The sequence below is a fragment of the Engystomops pustulosus genome, chromosome 1, assembly GCF_040894005.1.
Source record: "Engystomops pustulosus chromosome 1, aEngPut4.maternal, whole genome shotgun sequence".
Classification (NCBI taxonomy): Eukaryota; Metazoa; Chordata; class Amphibia; order Anura; family Leptodactylidae; genus Engystomops; species Engystomops pustulosus.
In genome coordinates this window covers 243226857-243246041 of record NC_092411.1, presented here as the reverse complement: position 1 = coordinate 243246041, position 19185 = coordinate 243226857, and the positions used below count along the sequence as shown (strand labels likewise).

Genomic DNA, 19185 nt, shown 5'->3' with positions numbered 1-19185 from the left:
CACAATTTCTTATTTTTTTGTGCCCCCAAACTTTCTATGACCCCCAAATTATGCTCTCCTTTCCATAGTCTCCAACTTATGTCCCCCTTTATGTAGTCCTCTGTATGAATTTCTTATTTCTCCTTTTATGTAGCTCCCCCAATCTACACCCCCTTTAAGTAAACACCCACCTTATGCCCCCATTTGGTTAACTCCCCCATGTGCCTCAATTCCTGTACCCCCATTTCACTTTCCCACCCTTTGCCCAACTCTTCCCTGTCATATGCAGTGAAATAACCTATCTCTAAGTAAGTATAAAGGTTTTGTTTTTGGAAGCAGGCACAGAGGGACTAGTTAAAGGGTGCTTTGGGACACTAAACACCAGTCAACAAGGACCTGTGGGTGGTTTAGTGCCCCAAATCACCCTGACAGGTCCTTTTTAAGGATAAAGCCAGCTGGTGGAGATGGTAAGGGTCTACTTTTTTAATAAATATCAAACAAACCAAGAAGACATAAAGCCAGGTAAGACAGTAAAGTTTATTTTTAATATGAGGACTATATTTTTATGTTAATATAAACATTGATATAGTATATAAGTCGTAAAAGGTAATGTTCAGACCTGGACATAAAATTATTCTATACTTTTTATTATTAATTCTAGACAAGAGAGAAATAAAATATGGCAAACAGACAGTAAAGCAGTAACATGTCCATGGTTAATAGGGTTTTTCAGAAGTCATGTGCTGGTGTCCTATTATTTTTTCAAGGCACCAATTACACTGTGGGAGATGCTTCATGTCTTCTCCGTCAGTTTTCTGGCTTCCCCGACCCACTCAGCGCTTTGCGTGTGTATAGATGGAGAGTGGCAGGGAGGAGGGAGGGTGGAGTGGGGAGCGTGAATGCCTGGCAGATTTTCTATAGTAAGAAACTGGTGGAGTTTGTGCCTGTATTGTCTAACAGGTCTCTTAGTAGGTATGGGTGCTGAAGTGCCAGCAGGGGGACCTTTAAAACTTCCTTCAAAACTTAATTAATTCCCTCATTAAGTGTATACTGGCACAACGGCCTGGTAGGTGCTATGTCTATTATTAAAAACTCTTCTACAGATAATCCATCAATAACATGTTCACAATTATTAACTTATATAAAGTAACTTTGAGGAAACTTTTTGGTAAAAAAAAACTGTTTATGAATGGGCAGAGGATGTTACTTTTGCCAAATTTTGTACATATTTTATATAGATTTGAAGATAAAAAAAAGATTAATTAAGATAAAAACAAATATTAATTCTTAAAGAATGGGGTAGAATTACAGATTTGCTTGCACCTATGAAAGGACGCAAAATTTTCGATATTTTTAGGCATTTCTAGTTTTTAGTTTTAGGGCATTTTAGGGCACTAACTAACTAACTAGCTTAATAGGAAGAAGTTGTGTTTCACAATCATTTTGGTGCCACCTGAAAGAAGCAATAGGTGGTGTAGAGTTTAAGATGGGAATTCTATGTGCCACATTGATCAGTTTAGCAAATTGTAATGCTGTCTGGTCAAGAATGACTAAAAATCAATATTTGTGGATCTGTGTTGCAAAATAAATAGTTAATAGCGTTTCAGACACAATGGGAGAGATCTTCTAATATTGTTTAACATTTAAACTAAACAGTCTTAGAAGGTGCCAAAATAATCACACCGGACAACCCTGGATAATTAATTTGGCATATTTAGTCTATGTAGTGAAACTTTAGAACATATACACCAAAATTTTGGGGCATGTTGTAATCAATTCAGTATTTATTGAGCCACAATTCCACTAAGTGATCCCCCTTGAGGTAACCCCTTAGCTTTATCAACTATCAGATATATGATGTATAGTGATAAGCCTCGCTGTGCTCAGACAATATCTGCTCCTCAGAAACACGATTGTGGGAATGTAAATGAACAACCTGGGTAATTGGAAGAAAATTTAGACCCTTACACAGTTTTTGCCAGTGGTGTTGATCGGTTAGATGGACCCTCTTTCTTACATGTGTGCTCTAGAAAAGATTTATAGTTGATGCGCCCATCCAAATTTTGGTCATATTTGGACATGATGTGGTAAATCTCATCTTCGTCAAGTACAAAGTTGCAGAGCTTCAAAACAGATCTAAATTCTGGTAGAGATAAGTATCCACTGCTGTCCATATCCAGCTTCTTGAAAGCTCTACGTAGCGTCTTCCATTCTCCTTTCAGCTGTATATTAAAAAAGATGGTAGTTTAAATCCCCCTGTGTCAATTTTGGAACTTCAGATTTTGAGAACTTTTAATTAATAATTAGTGTGAGATTATGAATTTCGGAGGTAACTAAGGTTGTAATTTAGGAGTTGGTAGGGGTTTGATGTACATTTATCTCATATTTTATGGCAGTAACCCCCACTTATTCCATGGCCTTCACATGGCTTTGCATAATTTTTGGCATTGATTTTGAACAATATGAGCTTTCTGATACATGATTATGTCAATAAATAAAGAAATAAAGAATAAACAGAACATCTATATACAGGGCAGACGGCACATTTGTGCATGTATGTTGACACTCTACTCATCTATATTGGACCTGGCCTCCAGTTCTGTACACTGATCTATTGGAAGGCAACTTTAATTTGCATCTACAGATAAATATATATGTATGCATTATGACTTATTCGCAAGCATGTATTTACGGCATGAATAAGTAAAGCATGAGTGTCCCATGAATTAAGGAGCTAGGACTTCTCAGCCCCTGTACCACAAGTCGGGATCAAGAGGACTACCCATTCGATCCACTTGACTGCTTAGATGCCACAGTCATGCATAATCTAGGTAAAAATGCTCTAAAGGAAAAATGCCCCTGCACAGCTCACCGAAAACTCCCAAACATATGCAACAGCTGAGTTCAAATCAAGAACTTCCGATGGCCCGAACCAGTACTGCCTGGACAAACCAGTACTGCCTGGACTGCAGCTATAGAAACTCATATGAAAATTGAAGACAGATCTCGGCACCATAAATAAAACTTCTCCTATTATTTAAGCCAATTTTAAAAATGGATGTTTTTGGGCAAAAAGAATTTAAGTGCATTTATTTATGGCAATATTTTATGTGCACTGTCTAACCTTAGGCCACTTTTTATAAATGTGCCCCAATATATGTACCCCCAAAATGATACTAAAAAATACAGCTTGTACTGCAAAAAAAAAAAAGGAAAATTTATTTAATGAATTACTTGGACATAAATCGTGAAATGAATACAGTAGGGAGGAGTTAAACATAACCTACAGATCATAAATACTGATTGTGAGCTGTAGGTTTGTCGAAATTGATGCAGTTGGAGTTTCCCAGGGAGCTGGGAAGTAAGAAAAAAAGAGCATTTCTTGCCTCTTAAATTCCCTAATATTTCAGTTGTCCTCTCTGGTCCTCCAGCACTGACATTATATACAACCTTCACAGGACCAGAAGATAGGAAGTGATGGAGTCAGTGAGGGATGCTGGAGATAAGTAATGGCTATGTTATATTTTAAAACTGTGTTCTGAAAATCCCAGAAAACTACTATCCATGGAGCAGGTCTTTAATAAGAAGAGGTTAACTAGGAGGAGGCTTAGTATTTCCATCCCTTTGTAAGAAGGGGAAGGAGGGCAATACATGCATGATGCAGTACTTTTCAGGACACACTATTTATCATTTCATGCATGGCCAGCCATGCACATAATATAGGCGGGTGCCCAATGCAAATTGTCAAGACCTCATATCTGTCCTCTGTGAGCTTCTTTATATCAATACAAAAACTCAGCTAAGCTGTCATTATTAAGGGACGCCCATTTTCAGGCTGCAGAGGGTACACCCTGCTTTGGTGTAGTGATTTATTGGGTGTCCATCTCAAGTGTTTTATACGGCCATCAATAATTATGCACATATACAAAGCAAGACCAAGAAGTAGATTAGAAATGTCTAGGGAAGGAACAGGTGGAAGGGACAAGAGTTCATGTATCCAGTTATGACAATGTGAAACATTGGAGTAACATAAGAGACAGTGTAAAGATGGCATAAATTCATTGTAACAGTGTTTATGGCTAGCAGTAGCTTAGATAAGCATAGAGTCAGATATGTAGACAGCGGATTACAGGGCTGAAGTCAATGAGCAGATTGATGGAAAGCTTTGTAAAACAACTCAGCATAATATGTATTTCTATTATTTATATCACCTTTGTATGCTTAAGAGTCCACTAGGTGTTCTTAGTCTAATTGACTAAGATGTACCAGATGTACCAGTTAATTGAATAACATGCAGCCTGCAGACCAGAGGCCACTTGCAGAGACCTTGCAATGTAATATACTGACAATGTAAGCTTAGATCACATTTATGCCAATTGAAAAATAATAAGAATGTAAGTTTTCACAGCAGCGGGTAACCAGGTGTATGCACATATAGATTTTTAGACATGATTCAGGATTTAACTAGCAGCCATCTTGCATGAAACACTGATTTCATCATTTTTACACAAATGCCATAGCACTCACTTTTCTTTGTTGCATCTGATTCATTAAAGAGCCATAAAAAGAAAACCCATAAGTCATCTACACACAATTTCCTCATAAATTGTGATTAAAAAAACCATAGCAGAAAGCAGCTGTTTTTCAGTAAATATACAGTACCAAAGAAACACATACAATGCCAATCTTGGAAAGTTTGGGTGGTGACTTTACAATACAATACCGCATGATGTACAAAAAGTATTTTCTCCCTTTTATGTATTTGTATTTATTTTTTTTTTTATTATTTTAATTTCAAGAAAGTTTTATTGAATGGGAAAACAAGAAAGTGTCTTACAATCGAACAGGCTGAACAGAGATCCCCAGCAGGGGAATATTATAAGTCAGTTAATTTTTTATTATTTTAAAGGAAATTTACCATAAAAACCCAGCACGATAAACCAGGGACACTTCCTCATAGATCCAGACACTGTGAGTGGTACCTTCTTATATTTGCTATCCATGGCCTCCTTCCTTCTAAAATCAACTTTTAAAATTATGTTAATGTGCCTAAAGGGCTCCTGAGGATGTTATCAGGGCCCCTTTGTATTGCAGCTATATAAAGATTACCACATTCACTGTGTCTGGACCTATGACTAAGTGTCCATAGTTTATCATGATGGATTTTGATGTTAGATTTACTAAAAGTAAACTTTTAACCAAATGGCTGGCATTCAGCTGTCCGTGTTAAGCCCACTAACTAATTTGCTATCAATATGAAACCCAGGGGCGTAACAACAGCCATAGCTGTCATAGCATGTGCTATGGGACCCACGCTACTCAGTGACCGGGATGGTTGGCAGAAACTATTTATCAATGCCATTTTGCTGGGCCCTGCGCTCCATGTACAGCAGTAACAGGGGTCCCGCTACCCACAATGTAATGGAGCCCCACCTGCTGTACTGACCAGGCCCACCTCCTCTGCACCTGCCCGTAGAGCTCTTCCCACCTGCCGAAACAGCCAAACTCCTTTTCACCTGCCGGCACAGCCAATCAGTGCCCACCCACGAGCCTGACAGCACAGCCATCCCGCTGTTTATATGTATATGTATCTTGTACTGTATATATATATATATATTGCTGTATGTGTGTGCATATGCTGTATATACTGTACGTATGTGTGTATTTGCTGAATGTATACGCAGTGTGTATATGGTGTTTTTATACTGCATGTATGTGTATATATGGTGAGAATTTACTGTATGTATAAGTGAATAATATATATAAACTATATGTATATATATATATGTATAATTTTATGTACTATACAGTATCTGTGCAAAATTAATGTGTAAATACTGTATGTGTGTTTAAATGTATGGATATATACAAATTATATGTGTATATATACTGTTTGAGTTTGTATATACTGTGTGTGAGTACATAAAAGTTTACATATAAGTGTATACATGTGTGTATGTTTGTACAAGTATATAAAAATGAGTGTAGAACTTTATATGTTTATATACGTATGTAAATGTGTGTGTTTATATAAGTGTTAAATGTGTGTGATTGTTTAAACATGTCCATACAAATATGTATATCTTTTTTTAATGGTAAGGGGGGACCCTATGCAGAAATCTGCCCAGCCTCTCATAGTTACACCCCTGATGATAGTTACGCCCCTTATTCAGTAAATCTGGGCTACACTTTGAACCTACAGCATTTGAAATTGTATCCTGTGGGCTGTGACAATCACATGACTGGGATTCTTCAACACTTGCTATTGCACCAAAATATCCCATCTGCCAATCATGTGACCTCTCAATCTTCCCCTAAACCAAAGACATAGTACACCGTTGACATGGGTAACCTTTACTTAACCTAGTCTCTACCGCATAGGTGCACTTTATGACTCTGATCCCTATCCAGGGGGTGGGGGCAAGTTAGAGTGGAGATAATATCATTAGCATATGGATCACCTTACTGCACTGGTCCTTTTGGAAATTTTGGGTCACAGTCAGAACTTAAAATACAGTGTACGCAAGGTCACTGGACTATCAGGGTACCAGCAGGTCCTCCATTATGCCCAGGCTCTGCACATTATTAATATTATAGATTTTTAGATGATTTTTTTTTAGATGATTCATCCTACATGGACGTGTGCAGGTATAATATAGATGTATAATGAAATTCCATGGTCTGACATTTAATATACTTAGAAAGTTTCATGTATAATACCCACAAAATCCATATTTGAATTAACCAAATTTTAAAATGTCTGGCCTATCCCTAAAATAGGCTGTAAATATTGGATTGCTCAAAGTGTGGCTTGAGGTGACCTCACTAATCCTCTGTTAAGGTCTGTGTTAAGTTCTGCATCACCCTAATTGTTATTAGGTTGTTGTCCTCAATGAAATGAAACTGATCTGCAATATTTAAGACGCTCACAAAAATTTATATTATTCAAACATATCCATTCCTCGGCTACTCATAGAAGTACATTGGACTGACGAATATAACACATAGAGTTCTTTGCTGTATTCTATGCTATATGACAGTGGTGGCGAACCTATGGCACGGGTGCCAGAGGTGGCACTCAGAGCCCTCTCTATGGGCACCCATGCCATCACCCCACCGCAGACTCTGCCAGACATGACTCAAGGCATCTTGCAGTCCCAGGCAGTCCAGTACCCAAGAAGGAAGCTACAATGATAACCAAAGCTTTTTCTCCTTCTTTCTACTGTATTGGTGTCGTCAGGTGCCTATATAATTTAAACATGTGACAGAGCAGGGAGCAATAAGTTACTGTTTAAATTGTTGCATCGGCACTTTGCGCAAAATATGTGGGTTTTGGATGTAGTTTGGGCACTCAGAGTCTAAAAGATTTGCCATCACTGCTATATGAGATAGAACTATAGGAGGGAATTTACCTTCTTGCGCATTCTGGATGTCAGAATTCCCAAGTCCTTGTCATGATTTTCAGATGGATCTTCTTCGGACAGTGAACTTCTCATAACAGCTTCCATATTGGTTTTGGTCTTTAATGCTTGGCGGCGAGGCACAAAGGGTTTTAAGAATTCAATGTAGGACACCCTATAGAATAGATCAAATGCATAAACATATGGAATACAAATCTAAGTTGAAATATTAATTATTTTTTAGGAATATTTTTCACATTGTGGTTGTGAAATTGATCTACCGGTATATGAATTATATGTTGTAAAGGCTAGGCTCAGGGTTAGGCAATTATCACTCTATTCAAGGTTCAGGAAGGTTTGTTTTTCAAATGTTCTCAATTATCATTCATGTAATATCAATATGAATTAAGAAAACACCTTGTTTATACATAAGCTACTATAAGCTTTTTCATCACATTTACTGGCTCCACATCTCCATGTTTATATGGTACCAAATAGCTGGTAAATGTAGGGACCAGATGTCATCCCTACCAACCACAATCCACTTTTGATCACCCATCATGAGGATAGGCCATCCATAGTTATTCCTGGCCAACCCCTTTTAACCCCCGTGCCCTTCTCTGCATGTCTGGCATGCTGTAATAGGGACAGATTAGCATGGGCAGGAATATGATCTTATAACTTATGGTGCAAGAAGCCGGCCCACCCATGGTCCTCCATTCCACTATTATGTGAATGAAGTAGTGCAGATGAAAATAAAAAAGCACAAAAACTGCAATCCTCAAAATGCATTAAGGATGAATATAAACTGAGTTAACTATTAAAGCTTTTTTTTTATAAAACTTATTTCAGAAATGAATAGTGCAGATGATAATAGTAAACTGTGCAATATACTTGAGTAAGGTGATAGATAAGGACAGGAGGCTGTAGCTGATCTCTTTCCATATTTTACTTGAGAATTCTACTCTGTAAGGAGATACATCTGTACAGTGACTACTTGCTGAGAGTCATTACAAATTTTATTATCTTTCTTATCTATCAAGATGTCAAGAACGTTACATGAACCCTTCAATGAATGTGCGATGATGTGTTTGCCAAGTAACACATTTCCTATGTAGTTTCCTATGTATAAATTGTAAAGTACAAAGTGATCATAAACTGTTACATATAGCATACCGTATTTAATAAAAGTATGAAACTCACCGCCCATCACCATATGATTCAAACTTCTTCGATAACATTTCTCGTTCGTAGTCATTCAAATGAATGCAAAGTTCAGATAACAAATCTTTAAATTCCTCTTTGCTTACAAAACCTGTCTGATAAGGATCAAGGTCTTCAAATTCTCGGCGGAGGTCATCCCACAAATACTCTACCTACAAAATATAGATGTAAATAAATATGAAACTTATTGTGAAATTATAGTTTTTTACATTTGATATAGTTTATTTTAGATACTTTATATAGTTTTGTTAAAGGAAATCTACCATCAGGAATATACGTACGTAGTAGCGTCCATACCGCCTGTGAACATGGCAGCACCTTTACAGATGGCATGGGTCAGCTCTACAATGGCTACTTTGCTCCGGGAATTTGAAGAGGCTACTACTACTATGGTACATTTTTGAGAGTAATAAAAACTATTTATATAATAGGCATATTTGGGAAGTCTAACGTCAGGATCTACTAAGTAAGTAGATTCCTGACGTTAGGTTTCCTTTAAAGAAAATCTAATCAAAATTAAGAATGATAAACCAGTGACACTTATTCATAGATCCAGTCCATGTTACTGTGGTATTTTTCTTTAATCATATTGTAATATTTGTTATCCATAACCTTCTCCCTTCTAAAATAAACTTTAAACATTATGCTAATTAGTCTGAGGGGCTCTGGTGGGTGTTTCTAGAGCCTCCCTGTGCTGCAGTATCACTGCCTGTTAGAATAAGCAGAACATGCGCCCCCCCTTCTCTCTTCCTCCTCCCTATATCTGTGTAATCTAGCAGCAGCAGGAAATGCAGGGGGAGGAGGGACCTGTTCTGCTTATTGAGTGAAAAGACATTTCTGAGGGGCTCTGGAAAGCACCTTAGACTCATTAGCATTATTTGTAAAATTGATTTAGAAGGAAGGAGACCATGGATAACATGGTTCCTGCTTTATTATGATGGATTTTGATGGTAATAACCATGGGCAAAACTAGTTATTACAAAATCCATTGCTATGAGGGCCACCCACAGGGATCACTAACTTTTCATGTACACTGTTCTCATTTAACCCTGGTGTTTGGGGTCCCTCTGGTACTAGTATGTATACTACCTGCCCGTGCTTTGCACATTCTGTATTCTTGTTTTAGTATTGATAGTTCACACTTTCTCACACTTACCTTTGCACGGACGTTATCTATCAGGATGTCAGAGTCGCAGTTCAACTTTTTAGACCGGATCTTAAAATCACCATCCCCTTTCTTTGGAGGGCTGATTTTTGCATTTGGATAGCATGCTGATTTAAGCGAATATCCAAAATGCCTGACAAATTCCAGGTAGTCCAGAGTTTTGTCCTGGTTAGTAATAAATGTGCTCCAAAGTCTGCGGATCTCTCCTCGAGTGACTGCAGGCTGGATGTCCAATCTTCAAAAAATAAAAAAAGAAAATGTATAGAAAAAAGTTCAAATAGAAAGCATCATGGGAAATTCTGGAGGGAATGTTCAGCATTATTAACAAGTTGAGTCTGAATGTTTGATAGATTTGGCACATCATTTCTATTTTTTACTCCCTGCCTTCTAAAAGCAATACATGTACTGGTACTAGTAAGACAACATTGTGAATATTATACGTTATATGTGTCATTTTCTTACAAGTTACATTTTTTATTATGTTCTCCTTACTTTAAAGATGAAATGTTCAATTTAAATAAAACATCTCAATACTTTTACTGTGTTTAATAACTTCAAAACGTTAAAAAAAATTTCCCCCACCATGGCACATGCCACATGACACATGGCAATATGGAATCAATATTTCTATAGTTTAGTAGACCAGCATTTTCCGCCATGAGGATGCCCACTATGGGAAATGGTAGTGTCTGCAGTATATTGTGTATATACCGGACTTCAATTATAGCCTTCACTAGGTCCATACTGAGGGGACCATAGATATGGGAGCAGGTTTAACCCTGGGACATAGGAGCAGGTTTAGTGCTGTCCAAACTAAAGAATTCCCAAGCCTTAATTGACTTCCAATGATGGCATGTCCTCTGGGTATGTGTGAGGGCAATTAAAATAATGAGACCCATTCTGAGACAGATATCTCAGATAATAATTTCTGTATACAGTAGTAATCAACTGCCGCTATATATACATATGGAGTAAACATCCAACTATAAAAACATTGAGTCAATAACTAAAGTTAGGATCAGTCCCTTTCCCTTTCAAAGCAATGGGAGGCTTGTATTATTTTCCAAAAGTGACATAGTTGGCCATAGTTGGCTCATGGACGCTGTTCCGCCACATCCTTTTGATGAACCACTATACAACCCCTTTTTTCCTCCTGTTTCACCCCTTCCTCCTTATAGATTGTAAGCTCTTGCACGCAGTTCCCTCATTCCTGTTGTTTAACATGACAATGATATTACTCTTATTAATAATTATAATGTCATATGTATATATACACACACACATATATATATATATATATATATATGTATATATATATATATATATATATATATATGTGTGTATAAAACCAAATATATTACGTATATATATATATATTTATTTATTTATTTTTTTGTCTATATCTGTACGCCATTATCTGTGAAGTGCTGTGGAATATGATAGTTATAAACAACTAATTAGCTCTATAAATGAATCACACATACCGTTTCAAAAGGTAGTACATTGTCTCCTGTGTTAGTCGTCTTGAATTTATTTCGTCTAGATCTTCAAACTCCTTTTCCACTGCTGTGTAGTTCTTATGGATGAGGCTTTTAATGATCTTGAAGAGCTTGAAACCAAAAAAAATAAAAATAAAACAAAAAAATTATCTAAAATTGATGGCAAAATACATGTCACTTGTTTGTGCTTGTGCTGCAGTAAGAAAAAAGGTATGGGATATTTTTATATTATGTAAAAATATTGCCTGGCTCAATTAATACTGACACTCTGACTGCTGCTGTCATTGACAGTATACACATAAGCACTGACACACTATATATGGTAGCGCTTTGCACTGTTCATGGGAACTCTAATTAGCGCAATTTATGGTGACACTGCAACTAACTGTCATGACTTGAGTTGGTTTTACCTAATACCTAATTTTAGATAAAGTAAGTTCTCTTATAAATTTCATATCCCCTAGTCTAGAAGTAGGTCTAAAATGTTATACATAATAATTTTCCAAATCTGCAGCATAGTTTATTTTAACAATGTAAGATTATTTTATTCCCCCATGTCTGCAAGTACATGGTTTTAATATATATTTTCTAAATGTATAAAATAACTGTCCTCATACTAGTTAGATGATTTTCCCTCATTGTATTCACAACATATACATTACTGTGTCACTTTGCACCATGATCACAATGTATCAGATTATTTCCCAAATATTAACATGATTAATACCTGTTCTGGTGTCCTCCCTTGATCCTTATCCTCTTCAAAGGCTGAACTTCCCACTGATCGTTGGTCGAATAGACTTGGCACTCCCCGTCTATGAACAAAAATATATTATTATTTTAAAAAATCATGTCTGTAATATAAAATATCATTAACAGTACTGTAAGGATAAGCTCACACCAACGCTAGTGGTGTCCATAAGTCTATTCAATTATGTAACAGAATGACAGGCTCCAAGCAGTAAAAAGGAGACACTATGAGAGGGGGCACTGTAAGGGGCCATATTGAGATTGGGCACTATAAAGGAGATACTACGAAAGGGGACACTATAAATGGGGGCATAATGAGATGGAGAATTATAAAGTAGACACTATGAAAGCGGGCACTCTAAATGGGGACATACCAGAGGTGGCACTATAAAGGGGGCATAATAAGATTGGGTACTATAAAAGAGGTACTAAGAAAGGGTGCACTCTAAATGGGGGCATACTAGAGGTGGCACTATAAAGGGGGCATAATAAGATGGCGTACTATAAAGGAGACACTATGAAAGGGGGCACTATAAATTAGGGCATAAAGAGATGGAGCACTATAAATGCGGGCATAATGAGAGCGGCCACTGAAAAGGGGGCACAAGGAGATGGGGCATGATAAATGGGGGCATAATGGAGGGAGCATTATAAAAAGGGACATTAGGAGATGTGTTCACTATAGATGGGGGCCTAAAACGGTTTTCTTTTCAAAATTTGCCGTTATCTAGTTTTCTGCAGTGTTCCCTGAGTTATCACCCGCAGCCATATGTGAAAGTTGAAACTTTTAGAAAAGTTGCAAATTTTTGCGGAAATCTACGGCTGCCCCTATAGAACCATAGAACCCCATAGAACTTAGCTGGGGAACTGCTTCCGACTTTTTGCGACTTTTGTTTTAAAAAGTTGCAAATTCACTACAGACAAAACACCATATGTATCAATAAGGAAAAACCGCTAAGATAAATCTGACCAGCAGGAATTCCATGAAAAGTCTCAAAAAACAGATGGTAAAAGACAGACTTATGATACATAAGTATCCCTAAAAATGGGAGTATAATGGAGGGAGCAATATAAAAGGTGGCACGAGGAGAGGGGCACTATAACTGGGGGCATAATAAAAGTGAACATTATGAAGGGGGGTAGTAAGAAGGGGCATTAGGTATTGAGTAGCGCTGAGTTATGTATATTAGTCCGGCCCGCTAAAACCATTTCAGTTTCGTATGTGGCCCCATGGGAAAATGAACTGCCCCCCCCCCTGCCCTTAGTGGTGGCCCAAAGTCAAACTAGTTGACTAGCACAGTGGGTCCACAACCGAATGTTTTGTATATCGTTCAACATCCATGCATCCATTCCCATTGACTTCCCTGTATGCAAGTCTACCATCCATTTAGCACCCATTTTCTATAAGGGTCAAAATAGGTTTGCTCTATTTTTGCCATCATAAAAAAAATGGAAAGGTGGCGGAGGTTTAAATTTAGTCTAACTTTTATTAAAAAATGCAACTTTCCAGGTTATTGAAATTAGTAACTAGTAATGACCAGAATGTAAGTCAAACCAAACTTTCTCACACTTAGATAACCAGCTCTTTACACTGATGAGGAAGGAGCACCCAAACTTATGAGGAAAAAGCACCTAAACAGATTTATGCAAAAGTGTTTTTGATTTGATTATAACCAAGCCGTAATAAAGGCTTGCACACCAGCGTATAGGACAGTTACTTTCCAACAGATGAAGTTAGGGTATAACTTTTCTTTTTTGAAAAGAGCTAATTTGGAATACCTTCTCCCACAGGAGCTCTCTGGCTTCTATGACCTGACGCCAAAATTAAACCCCAGGCACCTGAGCTTAAAACAACTAATTCTAGGAACTTTTATTCATACAGATAACATATATTTCTGTTTATAAACTACGGGGCCCTAATGCCATATACTATGGGACTCTTTGTCCTTGGCCAGGCAGAAACATTTACAGTAGACTCATTCTTTCATGAGTCAATAGCAAGTACTGTAGAGCCACAAGCCAGAAATAGAGGTGTACCCTAATGAGCTTTATCTCTGCTTCACTGAGCAATGCAGACGCCTTGACAAGGCCAAATGCTGCAAACCTCCCCAGCTTTTGTCCGGAGGAATGGCAGGCACTTTGCATCCCTTTAAAAAGCAAGAAGGTCTTTCCAAGTTCTGGTGAGTGATGTGGATTTTGAGGGCGACCCTGGGTCATACAGAACTAATCAAGCGAAAACAATACCCAAAATTTGCCTGACAGACACCAAGTATCTGAGGACTGTATCAAAAAGACTTAGGAATTGACAAACACACAGCCAGTGCCAAAGGATCAAATCTTAAAGGTGGCGGGATTAAAATTATTTATTCATTGTTAATTTATTTATTTATGTATGTGCAAATATCCTGCAGGTGCTGAGGGGATGCTGAAAAGAGGCGGTTTTAGAGCCAGGGCTAAAATGTTGGTCCATTTAACTCATTCTTTTCCTTAAGGCGATCAAAACATTGGCATTTATGAAGCATAGAGAAGTAAAAAAAAAAGGATTGTAAATAATTGTAAAGGATTGGGGACTTAGTCAAGACTGTTGGGCGGAGAGGCCATTAGGGTATTAGCTGTTCAGTGTCCGGCAAATTAGCAAATGAATGCTTATGTCAATACAAGAATAATCCCTATGTGACTTAATGTATAGAAAAGTCTTGGTCATTTACTGCCAAGACTGTTATCTTAATAATTTTTGGAATGATATTTTTGGAAAATCTTTTTTTACACAATATGTCAGTTACCAAGTTACCAAGTACACGGTGGCAACTTAAAGGAAGCTTTTGATTAATTATGCTGCTTGCTCCAAGTTCTATCCTTTCCTGTACACTGGAAGCATCTATTTCTTGGGGTACACTGAGCCTTTTTGGACCATATCACCAAATCTCCAGTGTGAATGACATATGTCAAATTACTGATACAATTAACAAGTAATTCTTAGGTTCTTGTCCTTTGGATCACATCCATGACTCATGACAATTTCCTGTGGTCTGTCAATGACTTTGTCGCCTTGATGATCTTTTGTATCTCCTCCCTCATTATAATAGCTGTAAAAGGTATGCAGTTGCGGAGATACAAGGACACATTTACTAAGGGCCAGTTTGACGGACCTTGCACCTCTTTTAGGTGTAAACTGCTTGCACAGGTATTTAAGAAGTGTCTGCGCCACTATTGTGTTGCACATGACTGTTTTGTGGTGCAGCTGCACTAGTCACACAAATTAGGGGGCGTTCCGGTGCTCATTCGTACCGTGCGCCAGATTTATCATGCAAAGTCTGTTGCACTCCCTATGTTAAAGGTGCAACACAAAAAAGTTGGTTAACTCTGTCGGGCCAGTGCACAGATTCATGAGTTTTGGTGCACAATCTTAATGAATGTGTACACAGGCAGAGCACTTTTAGTGCAGTTTCCCACATTCTTAGTAAATGTGCCCCACAGTCTTCATGCCTCGTAGGAACAATCCAGCGTCTTACAGTACATGATCAATATTCACTGATTTTATTCATCTACAAATTAACTCATAATAAAGGAGCCGATGCTGAGGTCAAAATATATAGTAGGATATATTATCCTATATATAAGATAGAGAAAAATGGCTTAACAACAAAGGCCGCTTCTATTAAGTTTAACTTGTTTAGTTTACAGGCAAATCAAAACCTGTAGGTGATTATAGAAATGGTAGCCATGTCTATAACCTTGTTGCAATTATTTTTTTTATATCCAGTAGAGTCATTATAATGGCTATATCACTAATGGCATACACGAGCTGACTATTCTCACAGTGTCCTTTCCAATGGATGAAAGAATCAACTTTAGTCCACATATATACCTATTGCGTTTTAGTTTTTTGGCTAATATCTATTATTCTTTTATTTTTCATGCACATTACAAGATGGATGTTTCTACCTTTGAATACAGGATGTAAGACACATCATTTGGCAAGCTCTGTGCAGCACTGTGTAATCTGTGTGTGCTATATAAATACAGGATTAATTATTATTATTATTTCTAAATGCCCCCCCCCCAACTTTGAAATCTCATAGATGCATCCATTTCTAAAATATCTGTGGCCTGAATGGTGGCTTAGTGGTTAGCATTTCAGTCTTGCAGCGCTGGGGATCTGGCTTCAAGTCCCAGGGTCAACATCTGCAAAGAGTTTGTATGTTCTTTCCGTATTTGCGTGAGTTTCTTCCGGGTCCTCCCACGCTCCAAGAACATGCTGGTAGGTTGATTAGATTGTGATCCCCATTGGGGACAAGGACCAATTTGGAAAGCTCTGTGCAGCGCTGCGTAATATGTCTGCACTATATAAATAAAATAATTATTATTATTAAATTTAGTGAGACTATAGGACCTGTCGTCTTTCCTTACTTAATTTTTTTTCAGTTAATTTAATAATAAAACAAATACAGGAAGAAAGCCACAGTCAATTAGCCAAACACATAACCCCATCCCACCCATTTAGAGAAATATAAGGACTGCAGGTGAAATGTATCCACCAATTTTTTCAAAGGAGGATTCACTTCTAACAGCATTACATTTCTTAATAAAATAAATAAATATTCCAGAGACATACGGTATACTGTATTTAATGCAGCTGTCAGTAGTTGGAGGAAGTTTATGTTTCCAATATTTCTTAATATTTCTTCTAGCCAGAAACAAAGGTTTTCAACAGAAAAAAAAAGTTTTGTGTCATGGGAGCAGCAATCATAGAATCTTTCCTAACATATCGGCTTTGGGAAAATACTCATCTGGATAAGGGTCACTAACAGCCTTTTTACAAGAGGTTCGCAGTATTTATCCATGTAACTGGTGAGAACTATCCATGGTACTGAAATACACCATCTATTACTTGCATTACAGGTAATGATTTGTTACTAGGAACACAAGCAATCACCTTCAATATACTGTATTAGGCTCAGTTCACACTACTGTTCAAACCTCCTTCTCTTACCTCTGTAAAGAACGGAGGGTTAACATATCAGTTCAAAATCCCATTGACATCAATGTAAATTTGATGTAATCCTTTATGTTTAGTTAGGCAGTCATCTGTTATACGTGCAGTGTTTTTTTTTCAGAAAAAATGATAGTGGATGCAGAATTTTTTTTCCATTTTTTGAAAAAAAAACCCCACATACATAGCAGATGTAGTAATTTTTAAATTGAAGCCAATGGGAGACACATGGTTAGAAACAGTGTCAGCTTTTTCTATCAGTTATTACATCAGATTTTAGAGAGATACAGAGATTATAGTATCATAGTATCATAGTATATAAGGCTGGAAGGAGACGCAAGTCCATCAAGTCCAACCTTCAAGAATTAAATAAATGTTTTATCCCCATAACCCGTGATATTTTTTCTCTCCAGAAAGTCATCCAGGCCTCTCTTGAACATGTACATAGAGTCGGCCATAACAACCTCCTGCGGCAGAGAGTTCCATAGTCTCACTGCTCTTACAGTAAAGAACCTTTGTCTATGGTGATGGTAGAATCGCCTCTCCTCTAGGCGTAGAGGATGCCCCCTTGTCCTGGTCACAGGCCTAGGTATAAAAAGATCTTTGGAGAGATCCTTGTACTGTCCGTTCAGGTATTTGTACATTGTAATGAGGTCTCCCCTAAGTCGTCTTTTTTCTAAACTGAATAATCCCAAATTTTGTAATCTGTCAGTGTATTCTAGTCCCCCCATTCCCCTAATAATCCTGGTTGCTCTCCTCTGCACCCGTTCCAGCTCTACTATATCCTTTTTATATACTGGTGCCCAAAACTGTACACAATATTCCATGTGTGGTCTGACCAGGGATTTGTATAAGGGCAGAACTATGTCTTTATCATGAGAATCTATTCCTCTCTTGATACATCCCATAATTTTATTTGCTTTAGCAGCAGCCGCCTGGCTCTGGTCACTAAAATTAAGTTTACCATCCACCAATACCCCCAAGTCCTTTTCAGCTTCAGTTTTACTAAGTAATTGACCGTTTAGAACATAATTATACTTTTTGTTTCCATGGCCCAAGTGCATAACTTTACATTTATCTACATTAAACCTCATCAACCATTTCTCTGCCCATCCCTCAAGCTTCCACAAATCCCTCTGTAATGCTAAACTATCGACCTCAGTATTTATTACTTTACACAGCTTAGTATCATCTGCAAATATTGAAACTTGACTGTGTAAACCCACTACAAGGTCATTAATAAAAATATTAAAAAGAAGTGGCCCCAATACTGACCCCTGTGGCACTCCACTGGTAACATCAACCCAATCTGAGAATGTGCCATTAATGACGACCCTCTGTTTTCTATCACTAAGCCAATTACTTACCCAGATACACAGATTTTCTCCTATTCCCAGCAGTCTCATTTTATATACCAACCTTTCATGTGGCACGGTGTCAAATGCCTTTGAAAAGTCCAGATATACAACATCCACAGCATCCCCCAGATCCAGTCTTGAACTTACCTCCTCGTAGAAACCAATCAGATTAGTCTGACAGGACCGATCTCTCATAAACCCATGCTGACGCTGGGTTATAAGGTTGTGCACAGTGAGATGCTCCAGGATAGCATCTCTAATAAACCCCTCAAATATTTTCCCCACCACAGCAGTTAGACTTACGGGTCTGTAGTTTCCAGGATCGCTATTTGATCCTTTTTTGTATATTGGTACCACATTTGCTATGCGCCATTCCTGTGGAACATAACCAGTCCTCAGTGAATCTTCAAATATTAAAAATAACGGTCTGTCTATCACCGTACATAATTCATGCAGAACCCGGGGGTGTATGCCATCTGGCCCAGGTGATTTATCTATCTTAGTGGTTGCGAGGCGGCGCCGTACCTCTTCCTGGGTTAAACTGTTGACATTATAAAAAGAATTTACATTATTCCTCATTGTGTCTTCCACCAGGGGATTTTCCTGGGTAAAGACAGTTGAGAAGACGACATTCAGTAGATTGGCCCTTTCCTCATCTCCTTCCACCATGATCCCCATGTTATTTCTAAGGGGACCCACGCTCTCTGTTTTTAGTTTCTTATCATTTATATACTTGAAAAATAATTTGGGATTATTTTTGCTCTCCCTGGCAATATTTCTTTCAGTCTCTATTTTTGCGGCCTTTATCTGTTTTTTA

General features: G+C 37.7%; 1 protein-coding gene across 1 annotated transcript in view; it reads right to left on the bottom strand.

The window, feature by feature from the left end:
- Window positions 1-543: 543 nt before the first annotated feature.
- The window catches only part of LOC140076401 (EF-hand calcium-binding domain-containing protein 6-like), an 80457-nt gene continuing 61815 nt past the window's right edge, over window positions 544-19185 (bottom strand). Inside the window, exons 14-19 of the mRNA XM_072122933.1 lie at window positions 11995-12082; window positions 11253-11377; window positions 9760-10003; window positions 8583-8755; window positions 7392-7554; window positions 544-2201 (exon numbers count right to left, since the gene is read on the bottom strand). Coding sequence (XP_071979034.1) covers window positions 1944-2201; window positions 7392-7554; window positions 8583-8755; window positions 9760-10003; window positions 11253-11377; window positions 11995-12082 — 1051 coding nt within the window. The 3' untranslated portion in view covers window positions 544-1943. The remainder of the gene's footprint in view (window positions 2202-7391; window positions 7555-8582; window positions 8756-9759; window positions 10004-11252; window positions 11378-11994; window positions 12083-19185) is intronic.